The sequence below is a fragment of the Bombina bombina genome, chromosome 7 (genome assembly GCF_027579735.1).
Source record: "Bombina bombina isolate aBomBom1 chromosome 7, aBomBom1.pri, whole genome shotgun sequence".
Taxonomy (NCBI): domain Eukaryota; kingdom Metazoa; phylum Chordata; class Amphibia; order Anura; family Bombinatoridae; genus Bombina; species Bombina bombina.
This window is the reverse complement of record NC_069505.1, coordinates 228934083-228951081: the sequence shown is the minus strand read 5'-3', so window position 1 is coordinate 228951081 and position 16999 is coordinate 228934083. Positions and strand designations below refer to the sequence as shown.

The 16999-nt window shown below is 34.5% G+C and overlaps 1 protein-coding gene across 1 annotated transcript in view; it reads right to left on the bottom strand.

Annotated features, from left to right (window-relative positions):
• The window catches only part of NUCB2 (nucleobindin 2), a 250840-nt gene that overhangs the window by 128996 nt on the left and 104845 nt on the right, over nt 1–16999 (bottom strand). Inside the window, exon 6 of the mRNA XM_053720637.1 lies at nt 7280–7465. Within this exon, the coding sequence (XP_053576612.1) occupies nt 7280–7465 (186 nt within the window). The remainder of the gene's footprint in view (nt 1–7279; nt 7466–16999) is intronic.

Sequence of the window (16999 nt, the reverse complement as noted above, 5' to 3'; positions counted from 1 at the left end):
TAGTATTATTATGTGTGTAACTATACTGTGTAATGTATATTTATTAGCTAGTGGTATTATGAGTGTAACTGTACTGTGTAATGTATATTTATTAGATAGTATTATTATGTGTGTAACTGTACTCTGTAATGTATTTTTATTAGATGGTGTTATTATAAGTGTAACTGTACTGTGTAATGAATATTTATTATATAGTGTTATGTGTGTAACTGTACTGTTTAATGTATATTTATTAGATAGCATTATTATGTGTGTAACTGTACTGTGTAATGTATCTTTATTAGTGTTATTATAAGTGTAACTGTACTGTGTAACGTATATTTATTATATAGTGTTATTATGTGTGTAACTGTACTGTGTAATGTATATTTATTAGATAGTGTTATTATAAGTGTAACTGTACTATGTAATGTATATTTATTAGATAGTGTTATTAGGTGTGTAACTGTGCTGGGTAATGTATATTTATTAGATGGTGTTATGTGTGTAACTGTACTGTGTAATGTATATTTATTAGATGGTGTTATTATGTGTGTAACTGTACTGTGTAATGTATATTTATTAGATAGTATTATGTGTGTAACTGTACTGTGTATTGTATTTTTATTAGATGGTGTTATTATAAGTGTAACTGTACTGTGTAATGTATTTTTATTATATAGTGTTGTGTGTAACTGTACTGTTTAATGCATATTTATTAGATAGTATTTTTATGTGTGTAACTGTACTGTGTAATGTATATTTATTATATAGTGTTATTATAAGTGTAACTGTACTGTGCAATGTATATTTATTATATAGTGTTATTATAAGCGTAACTGTACTGTGTAATGTATTTTATTAGATAGTGTTATGTGTGTAACTGTACTGTGTAATGTATTTTTATTAGATGGTGTTATTATGAGTGTAACTGTACTGTCTAATGTATATTTATTATATAGTGTTATTAGGTGTGTAACTGTACTGTGTAATGTATATTTATTAGACAGTGTTATTTGTGTAACTGTACTGTGTAATGTATATTTATTAGATGGTATTAGGTGTGTAACTGTACTGTGTAATGTATATTTATTAGACAGTGTTATTTGTGTAACTGTACTGTGTAATGTATATTTATTAGATGGTGTTATTATGTGTGTAACTGTACTGTGTAATGTATATTTATTAGACAGTTATTTGTGTAACTATACTGTGTAATGTATATTTATTAGATGGTCTTATGTGTGTAACTGTACTGTGTAATGCATATTTATTAGATAGTGTTATTAGGTGTGTAACTGTACTGTGTAATTTATATTTATTATATGGTGTTATTATGTGTGTCACTGTACTGTGTAATGTATATTTATTAGATAGTGTTATTATGAGTAACTGTAATGTATATTTATTAGACAGTGTTAGTATGTGTGTAACTGTACTGTGTAATGTATATTTATTAGATGGTGTTATCATGAGTAACTGTACTGTGTAATGTATATTTATTAGATGGTGTTATTATGTGTGTAACTGTACTATGAAATGTATATTTATTAGATAGTGTTATGTGTGTAACTGTACTGTGTAATGTATATTTATTAGATAGTGTTATTATGTGTGTAACTGTACTATGTAATGTATATTTATTAGATAGTATTATTATGTGTGTAACTGTACTGTGTAATGTATATTTATTAGCTAGTGTTATTATGTGTGTAACTGTACTGTGTAATGTATATTTATTAGATAGTGTTATTATGTGTGTAACTGTACTATGTAATGTATATTTATTAGATAGTATTATTATGTGTGTAACTGTACTGTGTAATGTATTTTTATTAGATGGTGTTATTATAAGTGTAACTGTACTGTGTAATGTATATTTATTATATAGTGTTATGTGTGTAACTGTACTGTTTAATGTATATTTATTAGATAGCATTATTATGTGTGTAACTGTACTGTGTAATGTATATTTATTATATAGTGTTATTATAAGTGTAACTGTACTGTGTAATGTATATTTATTATATAGTGTTATGTGTGTAACTGTACTGTGTAATGTATATTTATTAGATAGTGTTATTATAAGTGTAACTGTACTATGTAATGTATATTATTAGATAGTGTTATTAGGTGTGTAACTGTGCTGGGTAATGTATATTTATTAGATGGTGTTATGTGTGTAACTATACTGTGTAATGTATATTTATTAGATGGTGTTATGTGTGTAACTGTACTGTGTAATGCATATTTGACAGTGTTATTATGAGTGTAACTGTACTGTGTAATATATATTTATTAGATGGTGTTATTATGAGTGTAACTGTACTGTGTAATATATATTTATTAGATGGTGTTATTATGAGTGTAACTGTACTGTGTAATATATATGTATTAGATTTGTGTCTGTACCGTGTACTGCATATTTAATAGATAGTGTTATTAGGTGTGTAACTGTACTGTGTATTGTATTTTTATTAGATGGTGTTATTATAAGTGTAACTGTACTGTGTAATGTATTTTTATTAGATGGTGTTATTATAAGTGTAACTGTACTGTGTAATGTATATTTATTATATAGTATTATGTGTGTAACTGTACTGTGTAATGTATATTTATTAGCTAGTGGTATTATGAGTGTAACTGTACTGTGTAATGTATATTTATTAGATAGTATTATTATGTGTGTAACTGTACTGTGTAATGTATTTTTATTATATGGTGTTATTATAAGTGTAACTATACTGTGTAATGTATATTAATTATATAGTGTTATGTGTGTAACTGTACTGTTTAATGTATATTTATTAGATAGCATTATTATGTGTGTAACTGTACTGTGTAATGTATATTTATTATATAGTGTTCTTATAAGTGTAACTGTACTGTGTAATGTATATTTATTATATAGTGTTATTATGTGTGTAACTGTACTATGTAATGTATATTATTAGATAGTGTTATTAGGTGTGTAACTGTGCTGGGTAATGTATATTTATTAGATGGTGTTATGTGTGTAACTGTACTGTGTAATGTATATTTATTAGATGGTGTTATTATGTGTGTAACTGTACTGTGTAATGTATATTTATTAGACAGTTATTTGTGTAACTATACTGTGTAATGTATATTTATTAGATGGTGTTATGTGTGTAACTGTACTGTGTAATGCATATTTGACAGTGTTATGAGTGTAACTGTACTGTGTAATATATATTTATTAGATGGTGTTATGAGTGTAACTGTACTGTGTAATATATATTTATTAGATGGTGTTATTATGAGTGTAACTGTACTGTGTAATATATATGTATTAGATGTGTGTCTGTACCGTGTACTGCATATTTAATAGATAGTGTTATTAGGTGTGTAAATGTAGTGTGTATTGTATTTTTATTAGATGGTGTTATTATAAGTGTAACTGTACTGTGTAATGTATTTTTATTAGAGGGTGTTATTATAAGTGTAACTATACTGTGTAATGTATATTTATTATATAGTATTATGTGTGTAACTGTACTGTTTAATGTATATTTATTATATAGTGTTATGTGTGTAACTGTACTGTGTAATGTATATTTATTATATAGTGTTATTATAAGTGTAACTGTACTGTGCAATGTATATTTATTATATAGTGTTATGTGTGTAACTGTACTGTGTAATGTATTTTATTAGATAGTGTTATTATGTGTGTAACTGTACTGTGTAATGTATTTTTATTAGATGGTGTTATTATGAGTGTAACTGTACTGTCTAATGTATATTTATTAGACAGTGTTATTTGTGTAACTGTACTGTGTAATGTATATTTATTAGATGGTATTATGTGTGTAACTGTACTGTGTAATGTATATTTATTAGATGGTGTTATTATGTGTGTAACTGTACTGTGTAATGTATATTTATTAGACAGTTATTTGTGTAACTATACTGTGTAATGTATATTTATTAGATGGTCTTATGTGTGTAACTGTACTGTGTAATGCATATTTATTAGATAGTGTTATTAGGTGTGTTACTGTACTGTGTAATGTATATTTATTATATGGTGTTATGTGTGTCACTGTACTGTGTAATGTATATTTATTAGATAGTGTTATTATGAGTAACTGTAATGTATATTTATTAGACAGTGTTAGTATGTGTGTAACTGTACTGTGTAATGTATATTTATTAGATGGTGTTATCATGAGTAACTGTACTGTGTAATGTATATTTATTAGATGGTGTTATGAGTGTAACTGTACTGTGTGATGTATATTTGTTAGATGGTGTTATTATGTGCGTCACTGTACTGTGTAATGTATATTTATTTGATAGTGTTATTATGAGTGTAACTGTACTGTGTAATGTATATTTATTATATAGTGTTATTATGTGTGTAACTGTACTGTGTAATGTATATTTATTAGATGGTGTTATGTGTGTAACTGTACTGTGTAATGTATATGTATTATATAGTGTTATTATGTGTGTAACTGTACTGTGTAATGTATATTTATTAGATAGTGTTATTATGTGTGTAACTGTACTATGTCATGTATATTTATTAGATAGTGTTATTAGGTGTGTAACTGTGCTGTGTAATGTATATTTATTAGACAGTGTTATTATTTGTGTAACTGTACTGTGTAATGTATATTTATTAGATGGTGTTATTATGTGTGTAATTGTACTGTGTAATGTATATTTATTAGATGGTGTTATTATGTGTGTAACTGTACTGTGTAATGTATATTTATTAGATGGTATTATGTGTGTAACTGTACTGTGTAATGTATATTTATTAGATGTGTTATGTGTGTAACTGTACTGTGTAATGTATAATTATTAGATGGTGTTATTATGTGTGTAACTGTACTGTGTAATGTATATTTATTAGATGGTGTTATTATGTGTGTAACTGTACTGTGTAATGTATATTTATTAGACAGTTATTTGTGTAACTATACTGTGTAATGTATATTTATTAGATGGTCTTATTATGTGTAACTGTACTGTGTAATGCATATTTATTAGATAGTGTTATTAGGTGTGTAACTGTACTGTGTAATGTATATTTATTAGATGGTGTTATTATGTGTGTCACTGTACTGTGTAATGTATATTTATTAGATAGTGTTATTATGAGTAACTGTAATGTATATTTATTAGACAGTGTTAGTATGTGTGTAACTGTACTGTGTAATGTATATTTATTAGATGGTGTTATTATGAGTGTAACTGTACTGTGTGATGTATATTTGTTAGATGGTGTTATTATGTGTGTCACTGTACTGTGTAATGTATATTTATTAGATGGTGTTATTATGTGTAACTGTACTGTGTAATGTATATTTATTAGATGGTGTTATGTGTATTTATTAGATAGTATTATTATGAGTGTAACTGTACTGTGTAATGTATATTTATTAGATGGTGTTATGTGTGTCACTGTACTATGTAATGTATATTTATTAGATGGTGTTATGTGTGTAACTGTACTGTGTAATATATATTTATTAGACAGTGTTATTATGTGTGTAACTGTACTGTGTAATATATATGTATTAGACAGTGTTAATATGAGTGTAACTGTACTGAGTAATGTATATTTGGCAGTGTTATTACGAGTGTAACTGTACTGTGTAATATATATTTATTAGATGGTGTTATGAGTGTAACTGTTCTGTGCAATATATATTTATTAGATGGTGTTATTATGAGTGTAACTGTACTGTGTAATATATATGTATTAGATGTGTGTCTGTACCGTGTAATGTATATTTAATAGATAGTGTTATTAGGTGTGTAACTGTACTGTGTAATGTATATTTATTAGACAGTGTTATGTGTGTAACTTTACTGTGAAATGTATATTTATTAGATAGTGTTGTGTGTAACTGTACTGTGTAATATATATTTATTAGACAGTGTTATGTGGACAGTGTTATGTGTGTAACTGTACTTTTCAATGTATTTTTGATGTGTTTTGTAAAACTTTTTTGTCTTGCATAACAGTTAACCAGAGCATTGAGGTAGTGGTAAACAATCTATTGCAAATCGCTATTAAACATTCAAATTTACTTTCAACTTTTAATAGGAGGGCTCCTTCCGATGCGCGCAAACAGCCGCAATAAACCCGATAACGCTCGCGTAAAACAGCGCTTCAATCATAATCTGGCCCTTAGGCTTTAATTCTGCCTTTGATTTAATTAATTTTTGGTAATAATTTGATGTATTAATTTATTCTATTTTACAACTTTCAGACTGCAGTATGTAACAGGGGATAAACCTCTATATTTTAAAATAACCAAAGCAGTATTAAAAACAGTGTATAAAATGGAACACGTTAGGCCACTTTAACTGGTTGTACCACATGATGACATTTAACCAAATGACATGGCAATTTAGTTTTTTAGCCCAAACGCGTCAGGTGTACCCTCTCTGCCATGCTGTTTTATTAGATACAAGTTCATGATTTTATGAGAAGATATGCCGGTCCTTCTTCCAGTTTCTTTTACACATTAGAAAATCACTAGGGATGGGCGAATGTGTTTATATTTGAATTAGAATATTAGAACGAATGTTATTGTAGAAATTCGATTTACATAATAGAATGTTGATAAGAACGAATATTCTTAAAAATTCTATTATCAAATTTTAATGTCACATTCGAATTCAAATATTACATTTATAAAACACAATTGAAGACTAGAAATACTATTTTGAATTCGAATAAAACACAGTATTAAACAAGAAATACTAATTTGAATGTGACATTCGAATTTGAATGTCACATTCAAATATTACATTTATAAAACACAGTTGTAAACTAGAAATATTATTTCGAATTTGAATGTTACATTCAAATTCGAAAGTAGCATTCAAATATTACATTTATTAAACACAGTTGTAAACTAGAAATACTATTTCAAATTTGAATGTGACATTCGAATATTACATTTATTAAACACAGTTGTAGACTAGAAATGCTATTTCGAATTTGAATCTTACATTCTAATTCGAATGTCACATTCTAATTCGAATATTATATTTCGAAATTGAATGAATACATAGCTAAACATTCTATTATTCGAACTAATATTTTCGAATTTTATTGAAAAATTCGAAAACGAAAATTCTAAAATAGAATGCTAGAATGTTATATAAACATTCAAAATTCGATTAGAATGAACGAATGTATCAAATTAGTTTTAAATTTCGAATTTTTAGAAACATTCGCCCATCCCTAAAAATCGCCCACTCTTATATGCAAGAAAAAAAAATGTAATATCCATTTAAGATGTAAACTCACTGGGTGGTTAATTTTCGGATGTTCTTTGTGCTTTTTTTTCATTTCCTCAAATTTGGCTTCTTCCATTTTTCTCTTTTCTTCACTCAATGATTTCAGATATTCTCTCCTTTCGTGCTCTTTTAACATTTCATAACGTTTAAATTCATCATGACGCTCTTTATCATAATTTTCCAAATCTTTTGTTGCCTACAGAGATTATAATTAAAAAATGACATTTTGTTAAGACATTAGAAATTGAGCAGTTATGTTACTATAATGTCCTTTGTAATTTGGCAGGAAGAAAGAATAGAATACTGCTTACAAATAAAGAAAACTAAATTTATGCTTACCTGATAAATTACTTTCTTTTATGATATGACGAGTCCACGGATTTCATCCTTACTTGTGGGATATTAACCTCCTGCTAAGAGGAAGTGGCAAAGAGCACCACAGCAGAGCTGTATATATAGCCCCTCCCATTCCCCTCCACCCTTAGTCATTCGGCCGAAGGTATAGGAAGAGAAAAAGGAAAGACTAAAAAGGTGCAGAGGTGACTGAAGTTTACAAAAAATATAAAGAACAGGGTGGGCCGTGGACTCGTCATATCGTAAAAGAAAGTAATTTATCAGGTAAGCATAAATTTAGTTTCTTTCATGTAATTAGCAAGAGTCCATGAGCTAGTGACGTATGGGATATACATTCCTACCAGGAGGGGCAAAGTTTCCCAAACCTCAAAATGCCTATAAATACACCCCTCACCACACCCACAATTCAGTTTTACAAACTTTGCCTCCGATGGAGGTGGTGAAGTAAGTTTGTGCTAGATTCTACGTTGATATGCGCTCCGCAGCAAGTTGGAGCCCGGTTTTCCTCTCAGCGTGCAGTGAATGTCAGAGGGATGTGAAGAGAGTATTGCCTATTTGAATGCAGTGATCTCCTTCTACGGGGTCTATTTCATAGGTTCTCTGTTATCGGTCGTAGAGATTCATCTCTTACCTCCCTTTTCAGATCGACGATATACTCTTATATATACCATTACCTCTGCTGATTCTCGTTTCAGTACTGGTTTGGCTTTCTACAAACATGTAGATGAGTGTCCTGGGGTAAGTAAAATCTTATTTTCTGTGACACTCTAAGCTATGGTTGGGCACTTTGTTTATAAAGTTCTAAATATATGTATTCAAACATTTATTTGCCTTGACTCAGAATGTTCAACTTTCCTTATTTTTCAGACAGTCAGTTTCATATTTGGGATAATGCATTTGATTTAATCATTTTTTCTTACCTTCAAAAATTTGACTCTTTTTCCCTGTGGGCTGTTAGGCTCGCGGGGGCTGAAAATGCTTCATTTTATTGCGTCATTCTTGGCGCAGACTTTTTTGGCGCAAAAATTATTTTTCCGTTTCCGGCGTCATACGTGTCGCCGGAAGTTGCGTCATTTTTTGACGTTATTTTGCGCCAAAAATGTCGGCGTTCCGGATGTGGCGTCATTTTTGGCGCCAAAAGCATTTAGGCGCCAAATAATGTGGGCGTCTTATTTGGCGCTAAAAAATATGGGCGTCGCTCTTGTCTCCACATTATTTAAGTCTCATTTTTCATTGCTTCTGGTTGCTAGAAGCTTGTTCTTTGGCATTTTTTCCCATTCCTGAAACTGTCATTTAAGGAATTTGATCAATTTTGCTTTATATATGTTGTTTTTTCTCTTACATATTGCAAGATGTCTCACGTTGCATCTGAGTCAGAAGATACTACAGGAAAATCGCTGTCTAGTGCTGGATCTACCAAAGCTAAGTGTATCTGCTGTAAACTTTTGGTAGCTATTCCTCCAGCTGTTGTTTGTATTGATTGTCATGACAAACTTGTTAAAGCAGATAATATTTCCTTTAGTAAAGTACCATTGCCTGTTGCAGTTCCTTCAACATCTAAGGTGCAGAATGTTCCTGATAACATAAGAGATTTTGTTTCTGAATCCATAAAGAAGGCTATGTCTGTTATTTCTCCTTCTAATAAACGTAAAAAATCTTTTAAAACTTCTCTCCCTACAGATGAATTTTTAAATGAACATCATCATTCTGATTATGATGACTCTTCTGGTTCAGAGGATTCTGTCTCAGAGGTTGATGCTGATAAATCTTCATATTTATTTAAAATGGAATTTATTCGTTCTTTACTTAAAGAAGTACTAATTGCTTTAGAAATAGAGGATTCTGGTCCTCTTGATACTAATTCTAAACATTTGGATAAGGTATTTAAAGCTCCTGTGGTTATTCCAGAAGTTTTTCCTGTTCCTAATGCTATTTCGGCAGTAATTTCCAAAGAATGGGATAAATTGGGTAATTCATTTACTCCTTCTAAACGTTTTAAGCAATTATATCCTATGCCGTCTGACAGATTAGAATTTTGGGACAAAATCCCTAAAGTTGATGGGGCTATTTCTACCCTTGCTAAACGTACTACTATTCCTACGTCAGATGGTACTTCGTTTAAAGATCCTTTAGATAGGAAAATTGAATCCTTTCTAAGAAAAGCTTATCTGTGTTCAGGTAATCTTCTTAGACCTGCTATATCTTTGGCTGATGTTGCTGCAGCTTCAACTTTTTGGTTGGAAACTTTAGCGCAACAAGTAACACATCATGATTCTCATGATATTATTATTCTTCTTCAGCATGCTAATAATTTTTCTGTGATGCCATTTTTGATATTATCAGAGTTGATGTCAGGTTCATGTCTCTAGCTATTCTAGCTAGAAGAGCTTTATGGCTTAAAACTTGGAATGCTGATATGGCTTCTAAATCAACTCTACTTTCTATTTCTTTCCAGGGTAACAAATTATTTGGTTCTCAGTTGGATTCTATTATTTCAACTGTTACTGGTGGGAAAGGAACCTTTTTACCACAGGATAAAAAATCTAAGGGTAAAAACAGGGCTAATAATCGTTTTCGTTCCTTTCGTTTCAACAAAGAACAAAAGCCTGATCCTTCATCCTCAGGAGCAGTTTCAGTTTGGAAACCATCTCCAGTCTGGAATAAATCCAAGCCAGCTAGAAAGGCAAAGCCTGCTTCTAAGTCCACATGAAGGTGCGGCCCTCATTCCAGCTCAGCTGGTAGGGGGCAGGTTACGTTTTTTCAAGGAAATTTGGATCAATTCTGTTCACAATCTTTGGATTCAGAACATTGTTTCAGAAGGGTACAGAATTGGTTTCAAGATGAGACCTCCTGCAAAGAGATTTTTTCTTTCCCGTGTCCCAGTAAATCCAGTAAAAGCTCAAGCATTTCTGAATTGTGTTTCAGATCTAGAGTTGACTGGAGTAATTATGCCAGTTCCAGTTCCGGAACAGGGGATGGGGTTTTATTCAAATCTCTTCATTATACCAAAGAAGGAGAATTCCTTCAGACCAGTTCTGGATCTAAAAATATTGAATCGTTATGTAAGGATACCAACGTTCAAGATGGTAACTGTAAGGACTATCTTGCCTTTTGTTCAGCAAGGGAATTATATGTCCACAATAGATTTACAGGATGCATATCTGCATATTCCGATTCATCCAGATCATTATCAGTTCCTGAGATTCTCTTTTCTGGACAAGCATTACCAGTTTGTGGCTCTGCCGTTTGGCCTAGCTACAGCTCCAAGAATTTTTACAAAGGTTCTCGGTGCCCTTCTGTCTGTAATCAGAGAACAGGGTATTGTGGTATTTCCTTATTTGGACGATATCTTGGTACTTGCTCAGTCTTTACATTTAGCAGAATCTCATACGAATCGACTTGTGTTTTTTCTTCAAGATCATGGTTGGAGGATCAATTTACCAAAAAGTTAATTGATTCCTCAGACAAGGGTTACCTTTCTGGGTTTCCAGATGGATTCAGTGTCCATGACTCTGTCTTTAACAGACAAGAGACGTCTAAAATTGATTGCAGCTTGTCGAAACCTTCAGTCACAATCATTCCCTTCGGTAGCCTTATGCATGGAAATTCTAGGTCTTATGACTGCTGCATCGGACGCGATCCCCTTTGCTCGTTTTCACATGCGACCTCTTCAGCTCTGTATGCTGAATCAATGGTGCAAGGATTACACAAAGATATCTCAATTAATATCTTTAAAACCGATTGTTCGACACTCTCTAACATGGTGGACAGATCACCATCGTTTAATTCAGGGGGCTTCTTTTGTGCTTCCGACCTGGACTGTAATTTCAACAGATGCAAGTCTCACAGGTTGGGGAGCTGTGTGGGGATCTCTGACAGCACAAGGAGTTTGGGAATCTCAGGAGGTGAGATTACCTATCAATATTTTCAGAGCTCTTCAGTTTTGGCCTCTTCTGAAGAGAGAATCGTTCATTTGTTTTCAGACAGACAATGTCACAACTGTGGCATACATCAATCATCAAGGAGGGACTCACAGTCCTCTGGCTATGAAAGAAGTATCTCAAATTTTGGTTTGGGCGGAATCCAGCTCCTGTCTAATCTCTGCGGTTCATATCCCAGGTATAGACAATTGGGAAGCGGATTATCTCAGTCGCCAAACGTTGCATCCGGGCGAATGGTCTCTTCACCCAGAGGTATTTCTTCAGATTGTTCAAATGTGGGAACTTCCAGAAATAGATCTGATGGCGTCCCATCTAAACAAGAAACTTCCCAGGTATCTGTCCAGATCCCAAGATCCTCAGGCGGAGGCAGTGGATGCATTATCACTTCCTTGGAAGTATCATCCTGCCTATATCTTTCCGCCTCTAGTTCTTCTTCCAAGAGTAATCTCCAAGATTCTGAAGGAATGCTCGTTTGTTCTGCTGGTAGCTCCGGCATGGCCTCACAGGTTTTGGTATGCGGATCTCGCCTGGATGGCCTCTTGCCAACCGTGGACTCTTCCGTTAAGACCAGACCTTCTGTCACAAGGTCCTTTTTTCCATCAGGATCTGAAATCCTTAAATTTAAAGGTATGGAGATTGAACGCTTGATTCTTGGTCAAAGAGGTTTCTCTGACTCTGTGATTAATACTATGTTACAGGCTCGTAAATCTGTAAGTCTGGAAGACTTATATTTCTTGGTGTCTTTCTCATCATTTTTCTTGGCATTCTTTTAGAATACCGAGAATTTTACAGTTTCTTCAGGATGGTTTAGATAAGGGTTTGTCCGCAAGTTCCTTGAAAGGACAAATCTCTGCTCTTTCTGTTCTTTTTCACAGAAAGATTGCTATTCTTCCTGATATTCATTGTTTTGTACAAGCTTTGGTTCGTATAAAACCTGTCATTAAGTCAATTTCTCCTCCTTGGAGTTTGAATTTGGTTCTGGGAGCTCTTCAAGCTCCTCCGTTTGAACCTATGCATTCATTGGACATTAAATTACTTTCTTGGAAAGTTTTGTTCCTTTTGGCCATCTCTTCTGCCAGAAGAGTTTCTGAATTATCTGCTCTTTCTTGTGAGTCTCCTTTTCTGATTTTTCATCAGGATAAGGCGGTGTTGCGAACTTCTTTTGAATTTTTACCTAAAGTTGTGAATTCCAACAACATTAGTAGAGAAATTGTGGTTCCTTCATTATGTCCTAATCCTAAGAATTCTAAGGAGAAATCGTTGCATTCTTTGGATGTTGTTAGAGCTTTGAAATATTATGTTGAAGCTACTAAATCTTTCCGTAAGACTTCTAGTCTATTTGTTAGCTTTTCCGGTTCTAGAAAAGGCCAGAAAGCTTCTGCCATTTCTTTGGCATCTTGGTTGAAATCTTTAATTCATCTTGCCTATGTTGAGTCGGGTAAAACTCCGCCTCAGAGAATTACAGCTCATTCTACTAGGTCAGTTTCTACTTCCTGGGCGTTTAGGAATGAAGCTTCGGTTGATCAGATTTGCAAAGCAGCAACTTGGTCCTCTTTGCATACTTTTACTAAATTCTACCATTTTGATATATTTTCTTCTTCTGAAGCAGTTTTTGGTAGAAAAGTACTTCAGGCAGCGGTTTCAGTTTGAATCTTCTGCTTATGTTTTTCATTAAACTTTATTTTGGGTGTGGATTATTTTCAGCAGGAATTGGCTGTCTTTATTTTGTCCCTCCCTCTCTAGTGACTCTTGTGTGGAAAGATCCACATCTTGGGTAGTCATTATCCCATACGTCACTAGCTCATGGACTCTTGCTAATTACATGAAAGAAAACATAATTTATGTAAGAACTTACCTGATAAATTAATTTCTTTCATATTAGCAAGAGTCCATGAGGCCTGCCCTTTTTTGTGGTGGTTATGATTTTGTATAAAGCACAATTATTCCAATTCCTTATTTTATATGCTTTCGCACTTTTTTATCACCCCACTTCTTGGCTATTCGTTAAACTGAATTGTGGGTGTGGTGAGGGGTGTATTTATAGGCATTTTGAGGTTTGGGAAACTTTGCCCCTCCTGGTAGGAATGTATATCCCATACGTCACTAGCTCATGGACTCTTGCTAATATGAAAGAAATGAATTTATCAGGTAAGTTCTTACATAAATTATGTTTTTCTTTTACAAAGATATGACGAGTCCACGGATTTCATCCTTATTTGTGGGAAACCAATACCAAAGCAAAAGGACACGGATGAAAGGGAGGGACAAGACAGGAACCTAAATGGAAGGCACCACTGCTTGAAGAACCTTTCTCCCAAAGATAGCCTCAGAAGAAGCAAAAGTATCAAATTTGTAAAATTTGGAAAAAGTGTGAAGGGATGACCAAGTCGCAGCCTTACAAATCTGTTCAACAGATGCATCGTTTTTAAAAGCCCATGTGGAAGCCACAGCCCTAGTAGAATGCGCCGTAATTCTTTCAGGAGGCTGCTGTCCAGCAGTCTCATATGCCAGACGGATGATACTTCTCAGCCAAAAAGAAAGAGGTAGCCGTAGCTTTCTGACCCCTACGCTTTCCGGAATAAACAATGAATAATGAAGATGATTGACGGAAATCCTTAGTTGCCTGTAAGTAAAACTTTAAGGCACGGACCACGTCCCAGTTATGTAACATACGCTCCTTCTTAGAAGAAGGATTAGGACACAAGGAAGGAACAACAATTTCCTGATTAATATTCTTATTCGAAACAACCTTAGGAAGAAAACCAGGTTTGGTACGTAAAACTACCTTATTAGAATGAAATATGAGATAAGGCGAATCACACTGTAACGCTGAAAGCTCAGAAACTCTTCGAGCAGAAGAAATAGCAACCAAAAACAAAACTTTCCAAGATAACAGTTTAATATCTATGGAATGCATAGGTTCAAACGGAACCCCTTGAAGAACTCGAAGAACTAAATTCAAACTCCAGGGAGGAGTAATAGGTCTAAATACAGGCTTAATCCTAGATAGAGCCTGACAAAAAGACTGAACATCTGGTACATTTGCCAAACATTTGTGAAACAGAATTGACAAAGCTGAAATTTGTCCCTTTAAGGAACTCACTGATAACCCTTTCTCCAATCCTTCTTGGAGAAAAGACAGAATCCTAGGAATTCTAACTTTACTCCATGAGTAACCCTTGGATTCACACCAATAAAGATATTTTTCTAGTGACAGGCTTTCTAGCCTGTATCAAAGTATTGATAACTGAATCAGAGAATCCTCACTTAGATAAAATCAAGCGTTCAATCTCCACGCAGTCAGCTGCAGAGAAATTAGATTTGGATGTTGGAAAGGACCTTGAATAAGAAGGTCCTGTCTCAATGGAAGTTTCCACGGTGGCAGAGAGGACATGTCCACTAGATCCGCATACCAAGTCCTGCGTGGCCACGCAGGCGCTATCAAGATCACTGAAGCTCTCTCCTGTTTGATTTGAGCAATCACACGTGGGAGGAGAGGAAATGGCGGAAACACATAAGCTAGGCTGAACAACCAAGGCACTGCCAAGGCATCTATCAGTTCGGCCTGAGGATACCTTGACCGGGATCCGTATCTTGGAAGCTTGGAATTCTGTCGGGATGTCATCAAATCCAATTCCGGTCTGCCCCATCTGAGAATCAATGAGGCAAATACCTCCGGGTGAAGTTCCCACTCCCCCGGATGAAAAGTCTGTCGATTTAGAAAATCTGCTTCCCAGTTCTCTACTCCTGGGATGTAGATCGCTGACAGATGACAAGAGTGGGCCTCCGCCCAACTGATTATCTTGGATACCTCTATCATCGCTAAGGAACTCCTTGTTTCCCCTTGATGATTGACATATGCCACAGTCGTGATGTTGTCCGACTGGAATCTGATGAATTTGGCCGAAGCCAACTGAGGCCATGCCTGAAGCGCATTGAATATTGCTCTCAATTCCAGAATATTGATTGGAAGAAGAGACTCCATTTGAGTCCAAACACCCTAAGCCTTCAGGGAGTTCCAAACTGCACCCCAGCCCAGAAGGCTGGCATCTGTTGTCACTATTACCCACGAGGGTCTGCGGAAACAAGTCCCTTGGGACAGATGATCCAGCGACAACTACCAAAGAAGAGAGTTTCTGGTCTCTTGATCCAGATTTATCTGAGGAGATAAATCCGCATAATCCCCATTCCACTGTCCGAGCATGCACAGTTGGAGTGGTCTGAGATGAAAGCGAGCAAACGGAACAATGTCCATTGCTGCTACCATTAATCCAATTACTTCCATACACTGAACCACTGATGGCCGAGGAATGGACTGAAGTGCTCGGCAAGTATTTAGAATCTTTGATTTTCTGACCTCCGTCAGAAATATTTTCATGGCTACCGAGTCTATCAGAGTTCCCAAGAAAGGAACCCTTGTCTGTGGGACAAGTGAACTCTTCTCTATGTTTACCTTCCAGCCGTGAGTTCTCAGAAAAGACAACACTGTGTCTGTGTGAGATTTTGTCAGATGATAGGTTGACGCCTGAATCAGAATGTCATCCAGATAAAGCGCCACCGCTATTCCTCGCGGTATGAGAACCGCCAAAAGAGACCCTAGAACCTTTGTGAAGATTCTGGGTGCTGTGGCCAATCCGAAGGAAAGAGCCACAAATTGATAATGTTTGTCCAGAAAGGCAAACCTTAGAAACTGATAATGATCCTTGTGGATAGGAATATGAAGGTAAGCATCCTTCAAGTCCACGGTAGTCATATATTGACCCTCCTGGATCATTGGTAAAATTGTTCGTATTGTCTCCATCTTGAATGATGGAACTCTTAGAAATTTGTTTAGACACTTGAGATCTAAAATGGGTCTGAACGTTCCCTCCTTTTTGGGAACCACAAATAGGTTTGAGTAAAACCCCTGTCCCTGTTCCAATTTTGGAACTGGACAAATTACTCCCATAGTAGAAAGTTATTTTACACAGCGTAAGAATGCCTCTCTTTTTATCTGGTTTGTAGATAACTTTGAAAGATGAAATCTCCCTCTTGGGAGAAAGTCTCTGAATTCCAATAGATAACCGTGGGTCACTATCTCTAGTGCCCAGGGATCCTGAACATCTCTTGCCCAAGCCTGAGCAAAGAAAGAGTCTGCCCCCTACTAGATCCAGTCCCGGATCGGGGGCCGCCCCTTCATGCTGTCCTAGGAGCAGGAGCGGGCTTTTTGGATTGTTTACCCTTATTCCAGTTCTGATTAGGTCTCCAGACCGACTTAGATTGGGTAAAATTCCCTTCCTGCTTTGAGGAAGAAGAAGAAGCGGGGGTTCCTCCTTTAAAAGTTCCCGAAAGGAACGAAAATTATTCTGTTTACCCCTCATTTTAACCGACTTATCCTGAGGTAGGGTATGGCCTTTACCTCCTGTAATATCAGAAATGATTTCCTTCAATTCTGG